Below are 16,804 nucleotides of genomic sequence, written 5' to 3'. Positions count from 1 at the left end.
TTGAATTCAAGATAATCTACCGATTTTACTCCGACTTCTACTTTTTCCAACATGGTCAAAACAGACTAGTTTTATGTTTATTGCCAAAGATTTGATGAAGAGTAGTTACACAGAGCAGCTGGGCATAAAATGAAAATGTGCTTTAAATATAATCAAAGGAGGTGACGTCTGTGAGCTAGTTCAAGTAGTCAACTCAAGATGTGCTGCTGCTTCACATGTGATTTACCTGCTGCTCTTTCCAGCTTCTGCTTCATGTTTTCCAGCCCCTCCACCACTTCAGCATGTCCCTGGGGCTCCGAGGTCAGAGACCCTCTCCTTAATTCCTTACATGCGGAAGAAATGTTCAAAGGGGGTAGAGATGTGTTCACCATGAGCTTTATGACCATCGTGGGATGAGATTGGAGCACAGACACCAAAATGAATATGGTTTAACTGACTGGTCTACTGTTACCACTGCCCAAATGCTAAGCACTGGCATAACTGGAGCTACAAAACATATGTACAGCTAAGTCCAGAATTATTGCAAATATTTACAAAATATTCACATTTCTTAGCTGTTAAAGGTGGATCCTAATGGCAGCAATCTCCTCCATTTGGCAAAAAACAGGAACGTTTTGGGAAGCAAGTGCACAAAAACAGTCTGAACCCCGATTCATTTCATAGAGGTCCTTACTTAGAATGACTGAATCAAGGAGCAATTATTTTACTCTTTGTATTGCATTATAAGAGACTCCCCAAGATTTTCTAAGCATGAGGAACTATTTAGTTTGAGGCAAGTTTTTTAGTGATCACTGAAGACCCACTTAAAACTGGTCATTGGTGATTAGGCAATGTAAGATGTTTAATTAATATGAAAGATACTCCCAAATCTGCAGAAAAAATGTATTTCAGCAAAACGCATTGATTAATTACAGTTAGTAATAATTACAATTAATTAAAATTAATTACACACCCATGTCTCCCCTCATCACTTCATTCAATTAAAACATTAATGAATTATGTGTCTACCTTATCACAATTAAAGAGGACAGGGAAATAGTGAACTTCCTTCCTCCCTTTAGGTCACCATAAATGAATAGACTGCAGGTTTAATAAAAAAATATGTTATGGCAACGTTGGCAGAGGGGATGCTGAAAGGAAACAAGATTTTTGAAGTTGGTGAAGTAAACTACTCTACTTTGCAAACCACAAACCAAAGTGAAAATGTATGCAGTAGGTAAGTACTTTTAACCAAAATGTAATCACAGCAACTAAAATAGTATTCAGTAGTGGGCCTTGTATGTTCGACAACCTGAAGTATTATGCTCCTAATGAGTCAAGAGATTGTGTCCTGAGGGATTTCCTCATTTATCCTAACCAGGACATTACTGAGCTTCAGGACAGACTGAGGTATCTGATGGCATTGGATGGAAACAAAACGTTCCAGAGGTAAGAATGGAGGATCGGTCAATTGTATCAATGCTTTTATTCTCCAGGAACTACCTGCATACATTTGTGACATGAGCCTGGGCATTGTCATGCACTAGGACGGATTTGGGACTCAAACCCACTAAGTTTCTGTCTTGATTACCATTTCATTGTTGTCCCCATAGTGCAATTGTTGGTAATTTCATCAGCACCATTGACCGATACTGATCAACCACAACTTCTCCTCCTGTCTAACTGACCAGATAAAAATCCCAGACGTTTATCTGGCCTATTAAAAAACAGTTTAATATTTTAATAATCGAGTATGCATTCAGTTAATGTGTCATCCAACTTGACTAAAAAGCCCAAAATGTAGCTTATAGTTCCCAGGAATCACCTCAGCAGACATTTGATATACAGCATCTTACATTTTGCACGCAAGCTCCACATATATCTCCAGCTAGAGACAGTTTAATGTGTTCAAGTAAAACTTTATGCAACTAGAATTGCAGATGTTTAAAATGAAAAACGAATGCATGAACTATATTTTTTGTAAGTAATCCTAATCATTCAGAATGAGCAGAAAGAAAAATATGACATTTTGGGGGATGTTGGCACACATAGCTAATGTAAAGCTAAAGAAGAGCCAATCAGGTTCTTGTTCATTTATGCTGCAAAAGATTTGGGCTTTTCCAGATTCTCACATTTTTTCAGTCTAATGTCAATAGATCCTACAGTGTCATCATCAAGTGACCATGAAAAGGTGATACTCCCTTGATGTTAACATGATTCAAAAAGGAAAGTAGCAACTTGGTGCTGCTAATTAAACAAAATGTTTATCGTCATCAAATGAGCCTGGGTCATTTTAAAGCAGTTAGGGAAATTTCCTTTTCTGTAGCATGTAGCGTTAGCACAATGCTAGGAAGAAAAAAGCAATAGTAATGTCCTCAGAGATTACAAAGGATTATAGGCCTGTTTACAAAATAATTTAAGTTCATCTTTTACAGATGGGAAGATAATTTATTTGTGGAATATTGAAGACAGTTATGAATCTTTGCAAAAGCGTGGACAGCCCAGTGGAGTCAGACCATCTAAAGATCAGATAAATTTCAAACACTCCACAAAGACTTTAAAATCCTCATCAGCTATGACCAACATGTTTGTTTTGGTTTCTTTTGTTTCTATTGCTCATAATTATCTCTAGTTATTGTCATATAAGTTATTGCTATAGGAGTTTTATAATATTGATCTCTGTTATTTGTGCATTTGGTATCATTTCCCTTAGATCAGAGTTAATTCTTTTCCTCTTGGTTTGTAGTGTCTTTGTGTCTAGTTCAGTTTTATTTTTTGTAAGTTAATCACCTTCCTCCAATCTGCCTTTTCCCTTAATCAGTTGTTTATCTTGAATTTGTGGGTGTGTTGATCACCTTACAGCTATGAGTCATTGTTTCAATTTTGGCCAAAACTTTATTTGCCTAAAGTTAACATGTGGGCTTCTTTTTTGTTTCCTCATTAGTTTCCTCTTACAGTCCAAGAACTTGTGTGTGCAAGTGTGGGTAATTGGGTATTTTGCCTCTTTGCAAGAAATCAATGATGCCTTATGCATTTTGGATCCTTTCTTACATCAATTTGCCATCTATTGCAACATTTTCACAACATTACCCTGTTCTGTTTCCTCATTAATGCATGTTTTGTTCCCGTCTTCTGCCCAACTTTGATGTTCTATCTTTTTGGCTGAGAGCCTGGAACTCTTAGCATCAATGTAAAATCCAAGTCACAGAGTAACAAGGACAAAATTTATGTCGGCCATTTACGGTCTGCATGGGTCAATCTGGAAAAGACATAGGCACTTTCAAATTTTTGTTTCCAAGTTAAATTAGTTAAATGTATAACAATGTAATAAGGAAACACTTTTGAATTTATTTTGGATTTGTTGACATTAACGTGAAAAGGATCTACATTATACTGACAAAGTCATAAACACCCATACAGTTTTAATGTCCTTGGACAGGTTGCCCCAAGAACTTTGACATTATACAGCCTGTTTGCAAAATTCTGGTTGGACATTTGATCACAGTTTGTTTGCATAAGTGACCAAATTGTGGATCTTCTGGTAAGGAATCAACATTAGTGATGGTAAATATGCTTTCCAAAAGGACAGAGGTCACAATCTCAAAATGTCTTTTCTAAAAGGTATTTGGTAGTTTTCTTTTATATAAAAACATTGGGAAGCTGGAGTAAAATTCAGGGATTTTCCTGCTTCTTCATTTATCAGCTCAATAGACCCAGTAGATTTTTATAAAAGCTGATGAGAATTTTTGTCTAATTTTACCGTAAAGTTCTTTTTCTGATGACTTTTGGTTTCTATACGTGTTAGTTCATTTTAATCTGTCAACTTTCATCTGCCATTTCTTAGGAGATGATTATATTATTTTGATTAAGTTTGTGCATCATTTATATATAAAATCTGCTTCTTTGGAAATAAATGAATTTAATTTTTCTCTGTTTTACTTTCTTTTGAAAAGGATGAACACACCGTTGATGTTAAATTGTTTTAGAATCGCTCAGAGAAGCTTCAAGTTACTGTCAATAAGTAGAAGATGGCTTAAAACACTACTTCCTGTTGATCAAATCAAAAGAAGTCAAATCTCAATCAACCATGGGTATAGTTAATTTTACCTTAGCTGTGTGTAGAGATAATAAACCCTGAATTCTTCAGTTCAAATAAAAAAAAAAAAAGAGTTGTAAAACAGAGACAAATTTGGAAGCATTGAGTGTATTCTGTCTCCCCCTAGCGGACAAAGTTAGACTTATTTCTTGCATTTAGGGAAATTAATTTAGAGAATTAGAAACTGGATGAAACAGAGCACTTTTTGCTTTAAGTGACGAGCGTTGAACTGAGTTAAAACAACCCAGACATTCAATCTGCAGGAGCCGAAAATATCTGTGGTTTAAACTCAGACTGCAGATATCACAATGTAACGCACATCTTTAGTCTGGTGTGTTTTGGATGCTAAAAGCTAGACAATCAGTATTCATGGGTCACTTTATTTCTTCGTTGATAGAACCTCACAGACCAGAGGCTCCCGTTTTGCAGCGCTCTTATGACTTGGTGGTTTTTACGATCTATCAATCACCTAAATAAAGCTTGACTGCCTGAGCCACTGCCAGGGGAGGTCTGACCTGCGGCCTAGCATGACATTGAAGGAAAGAGTACCACTCACCCAGGAAATCCTATTATGCTAAAGTATGATGGATTTCATCACTTGGGAAGCTCATATGTGGAGTGACGTATAATTTGTTATAATTTGTGGGAGGGAAAACTTTCTTGTTTTTATTTGCTTTTCGTTAAATAGATAATGATATTTTTATTGATGCTGCATTCGGGGTTATGCGGAGCTTTACATTTTGAAATGAATGTTAAAATTTGTTATTTCCTTGCTGAAGCTGAATGGAAATTATTCAACTGCATTCATGCAATTGAAAAACTGTTTTTTTATATAGCCAGTTTTTAAATGCCATAAAGATCCCTTCCACCACAGCAGTAAAAATAACTACAACTGCATTATATACATCTGTCTTAGACTGTCATCTAAAGTATTTTTGTAGTTGTAATCATGCATCTCAAATTTCAGGAAAAAAGACGAGTTACTTGACTCACAGCAGCCAGAGACTTCTGTGTTGATCAATTCTAGCAAAGATATGCTTATGAGTCAAGATCAACAAAAGCTTTTCACCATCATGGAGCTGAAATACCTTTATCAGTGGAAGAAAAAGAGAAAGCTATCCACTTTAAACAAATGTCACATGCACCCCCTGCAAGGAGGCATTTTGTCATTGCTCAGAGATAAAACAAAAAGGTTAATCAGACATCACAAACACTCTTCTCAACAGTCTAATGCCGTATTTGTTTGTTTGTGTCAAAAAAAAACTCCTGGGTGTGATATTGATTACTCAAGCTAAGAGAATCCCAGTAAGATTTTCAGCTAAAATTCAATAAAAGAAAACATCCCAGCAGGCAACCTTTGGATGCTTGTTTGACTTTATCGACGTTTTAAAATCCTACAATAAAAAACAACAACCAAAAAAAGACCAAGAGTCGTCGAGTTGCCTCATACCACCGACGGGTCTTTGTCACATATGTTTATCTGCTCGTTGTCCTCATGGAAACTCTTATCTGTCTTCGAACTTTCCCCTTTATTTGTGTAACTCACGTGAAAAAAAGTAAACAAACAGTGGACCAAATTTCAGCACTAAGGTCGATGAAAGTGGGACGTCGCAGAGGAAGCTTCTCAACTCACCAAAAGAACATTTGGAGTCGCACTATAGGACTAGATGCTCCCTCAGAAGACAAAAAAATAAATAAAGGAAAGAGTCTGAATTGATGATTAAGACCAGTGAGAAAGAGGCACTGAACTGAGTGAGTAACCTCACTGACACTGGTCGAGTTTTGCAGATCAGGCTTGAAACCCATCAAACCATCTGAACCATGAAGCTTCCTGGGACAATCATTCTTGCAGCAGCCACTGAAGACTTTAACAGTTCCCTGCTGATTCCACTACCAGGAAATGCAACAGGTATGATCATTCTGTTTTTATCTAAACAAACGTGTAAGCTTTCTGACCTTTCTCAGTTACAGTTTCTACACATAACCATGTTTACTATCAATCTTCTTCATTGCAATAGACAATCAAGCCTAGAACATTTCTACTCACAGGTAAAATCTAGTTTGTGCTCTTGTTCAAAATATGCAGGCTTCTTACAAATCAGTTGGTGACAAAATATTCTAACAACTTTTTTTTCCCTCATTACAGCCACAAGAGCTGTTAGAATTGTTAGAAATTTGTATTACAGAACAGTGCGATGTAATTTATGATTACAAATTCGAGGTGAAAAGAATACATTGTTCCAAAAAGTCGTCATGGAGTTTTCACAGAGAAGCTGGAAATGGTCTCATAAAATTGCACATAAATGTGGATTTTATTTACTAATTAGGTGACGTATGAAGGCATTTAGTTTCAGTGGCTACTTTCATATGCTCACTACACGTTTTAGTTGTTTATTTATTTAGTTTATTTATTTATTATTTACAATAAATAAATAAAAAAAATTCCTCACTACAATTATGCGCCAATTTGTGTTTGTCCATCACATGAAATAATAATAACTAAGTTTCTGGTTGAGACGTGGCAAAACGTTTCAGGTCCAAGAATGTTTTGCAAGGCAAAATACATTACACATCAACACGTCGTTTCAAGTCAATATTAGTTTACATTTCATAAATCGTCAATGATCTGAAAATCCTTCTTCCAATTAAGCCTCTGCGGAGCTGAATCAGGCTCCTTCTCTTCTGTCTTAAGTGGAGCGCTTTTATCACCAGGCTGCTCTTCAAATCCATATAACTGCGAGGCGAACGTATTCTAATCTCTTAATTCAATCTAACTGATCTTTGACCACAGAAAGCCTTTTCCTTGTTAAATCGTAATCCCCAGCTGCCTCATCTGCTTAAACGAAGTGTGCAATTTGCAGACATTATTGCCTGGGGTCTGTACAGTCTCCACAGCAGCAGTCAAACACTGGCAGCGTGCGCTTTAGAGCAACATGGAAGGGAGGTCTGCCTGCCCGTAGTAAAATTAGCCAAAGGAGAGTGCTGGACTTTGCTTCACATTGACCTCTAGCTGTTTTAATTAAATGGGGAGTTTCCTTCTCCTCCTGAGTAATAACTGGCAGAGCTCCTCAGAGGGCCCTTGGCATTCACACTCAAAGCAGTGATAAGTCTTCAAACTGTATAACCCTGCTTTTAATATCATCACACTCAACCAAACTGGACGATAAAACAACGGCCAGATGATTCTGGTGTTCTGAAGTCTTACCCCTGCATACAAGTGTTGGTTTCCACAGAGGGGAGATTAGAATTAATGTGCCCTAGTTGATGAGAGGGCTCAACACATACTCTCCATCCTGGAGTCTGTTTGGTTTCAACACAGCTGATGTTCTCAGGAGGTTGTGACAGAAATGCCTCTGGAGTAAAGTTGTTTTGTTTTTTTTACCCTTAGGCATGTTTACTATAAGTAGCTCAATCATTAGCCTGGGATTGTTTTTCTCTGCTATCTTATAATCTGCAGATGCACCAGAGTCGGTGTCCATGTTGTCAGCTTCCCAGACTTATGGTGGTGGGAGTCATTGCTTCATATGTGCAGACAGAGCCACGGGTAAACACTACGGTGCGTCTAGCTGTGATGGCTGCAAGGGATTCTTCAGGAGGAGCATTCGCAGCAACCAAACATACAACTGCAGGTAAGTTTCATCACACCAAAACGTTTGCTTTGGCACAGAGAACCCGGAAAATCCCACATGAAGCCATGTTAAACTCTGATTAAAGGTGCCAGGGAGCCCCATTTCATATGCTGTAAAAGTTTCATAAAGGCTTTAGCGGCTCCAGGAGGAAACTAGTTAAGTTTAATAAAGTGTCAAAGCTGATGTCACTGGAGTCAATGTTGGAGACTTTAAAAGTAAAAACTAAAGTGTCGTACAACATCCAAGCGGTCTCTATATTTTTAATGGAGCTGATTACATAAGTAGCCCTGAAAGAACAGCGGCATACATGAACCCTAGAGAAATAGCAAATAATTGAAAAAATAAACCCATGAAATCAAATAATCTCATACTCTCCATGACCAAAGCTGTTTTTATATGACTTTGAGAAATGGGAGACACTATGTTTGATCCAACCGTATGCAGGGATGGCTCAAACAAAGAAGAAAAAAGGGTTTAATTGCTCAAAAATAGATTTCATCTCAAGGCTTTTCATATGATTTAGTTAAATGTTAACCCTTTTATATAAATCCAGATCTTTTCAATGTATTTGATATGGCCATCATTTAGAAACAGTTACTGTTTTCCCTTGTGATCCTGCAGTCAAAGTCAGCTGATCACAAAGTCGAAGGATACTGAGCCAAGTTCTGCTGGATGTTTCTTCCTGCTAAGCTGGAGTTTTTCCTCTTTCCCTCGTCACAATATTTATGTCCAGTAAAATAATTAACATTTCTGTCTGTAGTGGAAAGCATTGGAAGTTAACAGCTCAATGAAAACTGTCTGATTGCCTTATATAAAACTTTGGTTTTTTTTTAAAAACCAATTTATACCACCATCGTTACCCTGATTAAATTATAAAGTCTCTTGTAAAATGAATCTGCTCTACATAAATTAACTGAATTGTAATTACAGTACAATTCAGAATTATGTTGTCTTCACTTGTAACAATTCTAAATATGTTCACATGCTTCAACGTGGTGTACGTTTTCAGGTTCAACCGGCAATGTGTCGTGGACAAAGACAAAAGGAACCAGTGTCGTTACTGCAGACTGCGGAAATGTTTCAAGGCTGGAATGAGAAAGGAAGGTCAGAACCTCTTTTTTTTTTTAAATAAAAATAAAAATGGACAAATTACCTTCAGTATTCAGACAGCACATTTTAATTAAACCACAAAAGCTTGCATAATTGTTTCCTGTTATAATTCCCTTGTTTAAATGTGTGTGTTTAAATCAATTAAGATTTGTTTCAACTGAACAAAAGGAAAAGGAAAACGTTTTGATCTTTAACATGTTATTGTTCATTTTTGTAAGTGTGCTTGTGTGCATTGCATACCATTAGCCTCGTCTTTCACTGACTGACACGTATGCAGAGAGAAAAGGTCTATTGTCCACACATGAATGATTAAAATCCCTTGGCATGGACTAATATTTGGTTTGCATTTTCCTGGAATAATGTTTTCCCAACACTTTGAAGTGAAGGCCAGAGGCAAAAATTTAAATCTGTACTTCACTAATTTGCCTGATTTCCATAACATGCTGCAACATTACTTCTGAGTTAAGCTTGAAGCACAGCTGTGGTAAAGCAATGCGCAAGTCTTCACCGTGGTTTTATACTTCACCTCTGAGCATGTTGTAACCGTTTGCTCAAAAGCTGGACTTAACTGCTGACCCACAAAAAAATCCTCCAGAATTAAATAGAAAATGTCAGTAAAGCTCAAAGGTGGCCAACAGCTCATTTACTTTCACATGTAGCTTGATTAATGTGTTTTCTAAGCCTCTGATGAATGATTACTGTGGGACGTCATTGTGTGTTTCACTTTGTAGATTTACTGAAACCAGTCTGAGGCCATCCAGAGTGCTATTTATAATGAGCTGTACATAAAATTAATCAAGAAATATGATATTGCTTCAAGAGCAGCAGATGATGCTCTAATTTCATTGTCAGAAGCTTATGTAATTAGCTGTTGAAGACGACATGTTTAAGACAATTACACATCAGAACTTGATTCAAACACGATCCGCTAATATGTGAAGGATAATCATAACTGTTTGATATCTTATAGTTTCTATAAAAATTATTCACCCCTTTAAGTGTTTAATCTTTTTTTTTTTTACTTCTTTTACAAATCAATTGTGAACAAAATTGACCTTTGACAAGACAAAAAACAATGTCAAAGTGAAATTTAATTCTACAAAATAATAAAACAAAAACTAAGTAATTGCAGGTATATTCACCACCTTTAAAGCGACTGATCTAATTCAACAGAGGTCCAGTCAATTGATCCCTAGAGTCTAGAAATCCCTTGAGTTCAGTGAATGTGTCTCAATGATTGTATCTGACAAACTCAAAGCATCAGAGATTCACCTCTTTGAATGAACTGCATAAAGACGCAATGAGCAGAGCCTTCTAGGTTTTACAGTCACAACCTGCTGTTGATTTTGGCTTTTGAATCAGACTTCATGTATTTTTATATTTGTATATTAGTGTACATTTTAGTCTCATATGATTAACTTTGTCTGCACACACAGAGAGGGCAATGTGTAAATGACATAGGCAAAACATCTGATTTGTACAGCCTTTCTCTCAACATTATTCCAGTCTTCTCTGTTCATTTTTAGTACATGAAAATGGCTAACTATACCAACTGAGTGACATTGCAGTTACAAATTTCTACCAGTTTTCTGAAAGTGAATGGCTATTGTCTGTTCATCATTGTTTATACTGGCTTACAATGTCCATCTTTAACGGTTATTGGGTGAGAGGTAGAGGACATGCTGGACATGCTGCCAGTCCATCACAGAGCAAAAATAAAGACATACACTACAAACAACAATGCACACACACAGTCATTCATCCTAAAAATCAGTACCAGTACTTCAAAAATGAGTAGTTATATAAAAGAAAGAACTTTACTTTTGTGGTTTATGTTGTTACCCAGAATCAACAGCATCTTAGTGTAACCTGAGGATAGACAGTTTAATAAGGATGCTTCATATATACAGAGGCTATATATGAAGGAACTAATTAACTTTTCTTAAGAAACTCTCCTTGTTTTAATATCCAGCTGTTCAGAATGAGAGAGACTGCATCAACCCCCACAGAGTGAAGGGACAACCAGTAGGAACTCTGTCCATCAACGTGTTGCTGCAGGCGGAGAACAGCGTGCAACAGGTAACGCGCTGCTTAGGATCTCAGATTATCTGTGATGAATACTGATACTTCCCTATTCGTGACTGCTAAATGATCCCTTTCTGTTTCTGAGAATAACTTAGGTGAAGGTCAGAGATGAAAAAATCTTGGATTACATTTTAGACAGACTCTCCTCGGGTTGGATTTAGTTACTCCTAATTGAACTAAAGGACAAAATTGCACAGGGACCTCTTCTAATCATGGCCCATTTGATGTACCAAGAGGTCTGGCATTGAGGTCTTTTGCCTTCAAGTACGTAATAACAACCAGATATGTGTTTTTAACATTCAAAAAGAATGCACAGAAAAAAGAAAAACAACCAGAAGCCCTTAGAGTTGATTTTGAAGAAGACAAGCAGTTTTCTTAAATGCCAAACATCATTTGAGGAATGCAACATTTTTAACAAAAATCTATATATAAAGGGAGCTCTTTTTTATTATCATTATTATTGATGTATATGTGAAAGGAGCTTATGGTGTGGTTGCCAAAGAAATTGTGAAAGACGATCTTTGTTTTCTGTCTCTCTGTTCTGGATTACCATAGGAAGATGACAATGTAGCATGACATGCTAAGAGAAACACCAGTCAGCTCAAGGTCAAACTTTTTCCCACTTGGATCAGGTAAAACTGATTCTACGGCAGGCTTGTTTGCCCACTGACAGAACAAAAAAATTAATTACTGAAATATTTCTATCAACTCAATAAAAGCTCATTTTAATTAGATAACTTGTAATGTAGGTTATTCTAAATCCATATTTACCCTTGGAATTGAAGCACTTACAAATGGTAGCTAGTCCCAAAGGTAAAGTCTGGATTTGACAAATTTTATATCCTTAAATCTCCTGGTTTCACAGTTCTCCTACTCAAACCAATTAAATAAATGCTCAACTCAATCCAAATAGGGAATGAATGGCATTGAATCAAGCAAACCTTAATTAAACTTAAATTGATATAAGAACAATTCATTAGGTACTAGTTGGCAATTTGCAAGATTGTATTGTACAATGTGTTCAATTGAAAAACTACGTGGATTTTGCCATATTTTTAATGAGAAAAAGTTTGAAAGGAAGTTGACATCCTCTGGAGTCTGTTTTTACTTTCAACTTAAGCAAGAAAGTAGATTTTGATGCTGCTGTTTAAAACCCAGTTTTGAAAAGATCGAAATAAAATTATACTTAAAAGAAAACTGATTTACCTGCATAAGTGTTAGACCCCTTGACCACTGATACATTATTCAGGGTTTCTTTTTGTTCTTACCTCAGAGTCATGATATCAGCACCAAGAAAACAGCCTGTGTGGGAGACGTGTTTGAATCGATGAAGCAACAGCTCCTCCTGCTGGTGGAATGGGCCAAACATATCCCAGAGTTTTGCAGCCTTCACATAGATGACAGAGTGAGAAGAGCTTTCATTTATTCAAAGTGTTTTGATACTAAAAGATGCTCTACATATATATGAAGCAGAATCAATGAACAATGGCTTAGCTTACAGGCTCAGTGAATAACCAAACTGCAGCAGCTTGCATTTAAAATATGAAACCTACATCTATGTCCATCTGTAGGTAACTCTTCTACGAACCCATTCTGCTGAACATCTGATTCTGGGAGCAGCAAGACGATCGCTACCCTATAATGACGTCATTCTTTTAGGTAAAATAAACTGTTTGAACACCATCCGTTTCTGCAGCAACTGTTCCAGTTTTGTATGTTTTGTTTCTTAATCAGGCAACGACTTTGTGATCCCCCTGAGAGGAGCTGAGTTGGAAGTGTCCAGAGTGGCTATCAGAATCCAGGAGGAGCTCGTCAAGCCTCTCAGGGAACTGGACATTACAGACAAAGAGTTTGCTTGCCTCAGAGCCATAGTTTTCTTTGCTCCAGGTCAGACCACGCCTCTCTAAATCTCTGCGTTATAATTTATCTACCATCACAAGAACAGAATTCATTTTCAGTTGGGGTCTATTTATATTCTTGCCATTTTCCCCCAGATATCCTTCTGAGTGGTGTGGCTAAACTGGATTTTAGGAGTAAAAACATTTGGATATGTTGAAGTTCTTGACTCTCAGGCAGATTTGGCTGCCTGCTGAGATTAATGACATGCTAATCTGAGGTCTTAGGAGCAGAAGTAGAGTGAAGACCCAAAGAACGACGAACGAATTGCCACAATGATTTCTCTTTGTCCGACAAAGTCAGTCTGTGACAATGATTTAAACATATACGTCCATTCAGGAGGGAGGGAGGGTTAGGCTACGTTCCGGGTGAGAGGCCGGAAATCCATTGTTCATTAAGATGAGATCTATCTACCACTTATTAACAGTTAATGAAATACACAAACATCTAACACAGATAACATTAATTCTACTCCATAGATTGATATCAAAAGGGGAGGTTTTGATGACCAGATAATGAAACATTAATAATATTACAATCTATATCAGTCTCTGGAAAGTCTGAGTAAAAGAATTTTATATCAGAGCAAAGAAAATAAATTCTAAGTTTCTGAACCAGCTGAACCAGTCATAGCTCTGGTAGATTTAGGCTTAGATTCCTTTGTTTAGATTTTAGGTTTAATTTCACCGATGGGTTTCTTCTGAATGGATGCAACATTATCATTTCGGAGGGGCCCTACCAGAGTCCTGACTAAAATCTGGTAGAGAATCTATAGAGGGAGTTCAAACTCAATGAGAAGCTTTGAAACCTTGGAGATCATCAACAAAACTAATTCATCAAAATACCAGTGGGAACATGCAAAAAATGGTCAGCAAATGTAACAAGAGCAATTGCTGAAATTCCAATGTTTTTATGTTGATTACTGAGAAGGTATTAAAAACTGCGCATCACATTTTAATAAAATGCAAATAAAAACCGCTCTATCAAATTACTGCTCATTTAAGATTGTTTCATTATCTTTTAAGAAATTGCTTGTTTCTTGGTTGGTCTTAAATGTAAGCATCTTACGACAGTTCAAACTGGGTCTGTTGTCACTTTAAATCATTCTATTGAATAAAAGCTTACACTCAAGATTTGACAAAAATAAAATTGAGACCAAGACAATTATGGATTAATTCAAAACTTTCTGATATTCTTAATCTGTAAAGGCACTAAGATGTTAAGATAATATTTACATTTGGAGATTTAATGGAACCAACTGGATCAAGATGTTATTTTGAACTGGTCTGACATTTTAAGGAGACCTGTAGAAAAAGCTCTCAAAGTTGAATTATCAATTTACATGTTCGTGTGAACCTTAGCAAGTTCAACTTTTAAAGTAGTTTTATGAAAATCTTTTTTTTTCCTTTAATATCTTATTAATCAAGTTTAACTATCCTTGTATTTTCTCCAGCAGACTGTCCAGGCCTGGAGAACCCTCAGGTGATCCGATATTTGCGTCTCCAGGCCCACGTTCTACTAGAGGAAGCGACGTGTGATCAGAGAGGAAGGTTAGGAGAACTTCTGCTGGTTCTTCCTGCGCTGCAGAGTGTTTCCTGGCAAATGGTGGAAACCCTCCATTTGGCAAAGCTGCTCGGTGAAGCCAGACTGGACAGCCTGCTGCAGGAGATGCTGCTTGGAGAGGGAACGGCAACAAATCAAGGGCAGGCTGCCGGTAGGAAAAACTGCACTATAGTTATAAAATCAATCTTAAAATTTCTTAAATGAATGGTGGTTTTCATTTATAGTTGGATTTGTTACGAATGTTTCCTACGACTTTTAGGCAGTATCCTGAACTGTGAGCGTCAGAATGACCTCAGACCTTCTCCTGCCACCTTCAACTCTGAGCTCCCATGCTTCAACTAGTAAGTATCTCTTAGCAATTAAATGGGAACAATATTTCACCAGCTGATGATTTCATTTTGTCCAATAGTCTAGTAAAATTTACTGTTCAAGTATCAATGTAACAAATATGTCTTCCTCTATATTGTATAAGTATTTTCTGACATTTGTGGTTTCTTAACACTGAACTCCACACTAAAAGCAATGACTGATGATGTTTTTCTGTCAGGTCTTACCGTCGTCATGCTGCCCACACAGACTGGCACTGAGGTGTACAGACATGGAGAGGCTGCCAATGTACCCACATTGTACCAGAGGTCTATGTCTGCTACAAGTAAACAACTAAAGGAGCAGCAATTCAACTGAAGGACGAGTGGAGTCCTACAAGGCCTTCAGAGGAACTCAAGCAGACATATAGAGACTCAACCACAAACTCAATAATGAAAGAAAAACGCATAGAAATAAACAAGTTGCTTACGCCAGCTAGCATTTATTTTTTTAAAGATATATATTGCTTTTTTAAATACATTTGAAAAGTGAAGTTTCAAATACAGACAGGAATCAAACAACTGAACTGATAATATTTAGAAAATCATCAAGAAAAAAAAGAGGAAGAGTATTTCTGATACTGGAGTCACTGAACTGAAGTGAACTGTGTTGTCCAGCAGAGGGAACTAAAAGGCTGTTATTTGACATTTTCAAAAGATTTATTTTATAAATTAACACCAGGAAAACAATTGTTTACTTTTAATCTCCCTTAACTAGCTCTTTATATACACAAAACTGACCACACAACTTCTTAATATTAAAAGATAATTCTCTTGGTCCAGAAATTGAGAATTTATGTTTTTACCAAAATCTTCAGTCTTCAGACCAAATGCTAGCAAAAGAGTCTAATCTTCTGTGGTCAAATATTAAGATCAGCCTAGTACCAATGAGTGAAATTAATAGCAATAAAAAGTAATGGAAACAATGGACATCACAGACCTAACCCCTTAGTAAAATCGATCTATTTATATATCCATTTTCTTCCACTTGTTCTACATTGTTTCAGAAGTAACACTTTCAAGAGAGAAACCAGGATGCACTTCTACCCTAGGCCTACTTTTTAGCTCATTCTGGATCAGCCTGAAGCTGCTCCAAGAGGATAAATATGTTGCCCCTCCAGCAAGTTCTACATCTCGTCCCAGTCGTTGTAGAGGTCTATGTCCACTACAAGTAAACACCTAAAGGAAGAAACCCATGAGACATGATCCTGACGCCTGACAGCTTCAGTCCTCTCAGAGCAGAGGAGCAGTGACTCTTTTGCAAGCTACCCTCATATTACTGAGATCCTCATTCTGATGAGAAGCTCAGAAAGCCCCAGCTTTAGTTTGTCAAAAAGTCATGATATAACTTTGATTATAAACAGTATTATGAAAAGCATTGTTGTGATTATGTGCTGAAGGTGGAGTGTCAGAGTTTCTTAAAAAGACAGAGGCCCAAATTCAAGGTGTCAATTTATTTTTAATGTTATGTTTGATATATGCACTTTTATAACAACTAAAACAACTAAAAGTGACGCAGTTATTTGATGGTGCTGTAAAATGGCTCTGTGTACCATTTTATAGCACAATGGACTCCTTTTAAAATATTAATCATCAATAAATAGGGGTTAATCTGCAGCAATACAACCAACCTTGTATTCTGTCAAGGTGAAAAAAAGAACTTGGCTTAAAAGTGAAGCTTAAATTTTAAACAGTCAACCTTTACCCATTCTTAGGATCACTGTACTAAGAAGTAGTTTGCATGATGAGCTCAGCAGACTTGGAGTTTCACCAGATGTTTTGAAAATTGCTGCTACCACTAGTCTGGAGGGGCAGAGTGGGAAGGGGTGCTCTGTGAGGTGGGAGCTAGGCTGGCGACTGAAGCACTAAGGAGGAGCCTTGTGGAAATAGGCTGAGGAGAACAAGCATTTAGACATCCTTGAATGGCTTCCATAGGATTTTTAAGAATTTGTCAGACATTCATGAAAGAATCAAAGCAACACTCCAGGTATGTTTTTGATGAGTAAATAAATAAGTTATAAAACTATTTAAAAAAAGTCAATTTTAACGAGGAACAAACATCTATGGTTAGCATAATACAT

At 36.8% G+C, this 16,804-nt stretch overlaps 1 protein-coding gene and 1 long non-coding RNA gene across 5 annotated transcripts in view; one reads left to right on the top strand and one right to left on the bottom strand.

Annotated features, from left to right (window-relative positions):
- Positions 1-16,804, bottom strand: part of LOC122843901 — a 100,133-nt gene that overhangs the window by 77,475 nt on the left and 5,854 nt on the right. For both annotated transcript variants that reach the window (XR_006372791.1, XR_006372790.1), the window contains exon 2: positions 12,168-12,286. This is a non-coding gene — a long non-coding RNA (uncharacterized LOC122843901). The remainder of the gene's footprint in view (positions 1-12,167; positions 12,287-16,804) is intronic.
- On the top strand, positions 5,690-15,509 carry hnf4b (hepatic nuclear factor 4, beta). 3 transcript variants are annotated; one of them, XM_044139006.1, is made up of 10 exons: positions 5,690-5,984; positions 7,533-7,704; positions 8,714-8,808; positions 10,787-10,893; positions 12,173-12,304; positions 12,471-12,558; positions 12,634-12,786; positions 14,252-14,509; positions 14,618-14,699; positions 14,906-15,509. In XM_044139006.1, coding segments are annotated over exons 1-10 (1,176 nt in total). In that variant the 5' UTR covers positions 5,690-5,896; the 3' UTR covers positions 14,907-15,509. The 3 variants fall into 3 exon arrangements, with proteins under 3 accessions (XP_043994941.1, XP_043994933.1, XP_043994951.1); XM_044138998.1 differs by having other exon boundaries at positions 14,249-14,509; XM_044139016.1 differs by having other exon boundaries at positions 6,094-7,704; positions 14,249-14,509.

Source organism: Gambusia affinis, linkage group LG02 (assembly GCF_019740435.1).
Source record: "Gambusia affinis linkage group LG02, SWU_Gaff_1.0, whole genome shotgun sequence".
Lineage (NCBI taxonomy): Eukaryota > Metazoa > Chordata > Actinopteri > Cyprinodontiformes > Poeciliidae > Gambusia > Gambusia affinis.
The sequence above is the reverse complement of the archived record's forward strand: the minus strand, read 5'-3'. Positions and strand labels throughout refer to the sequence as shown.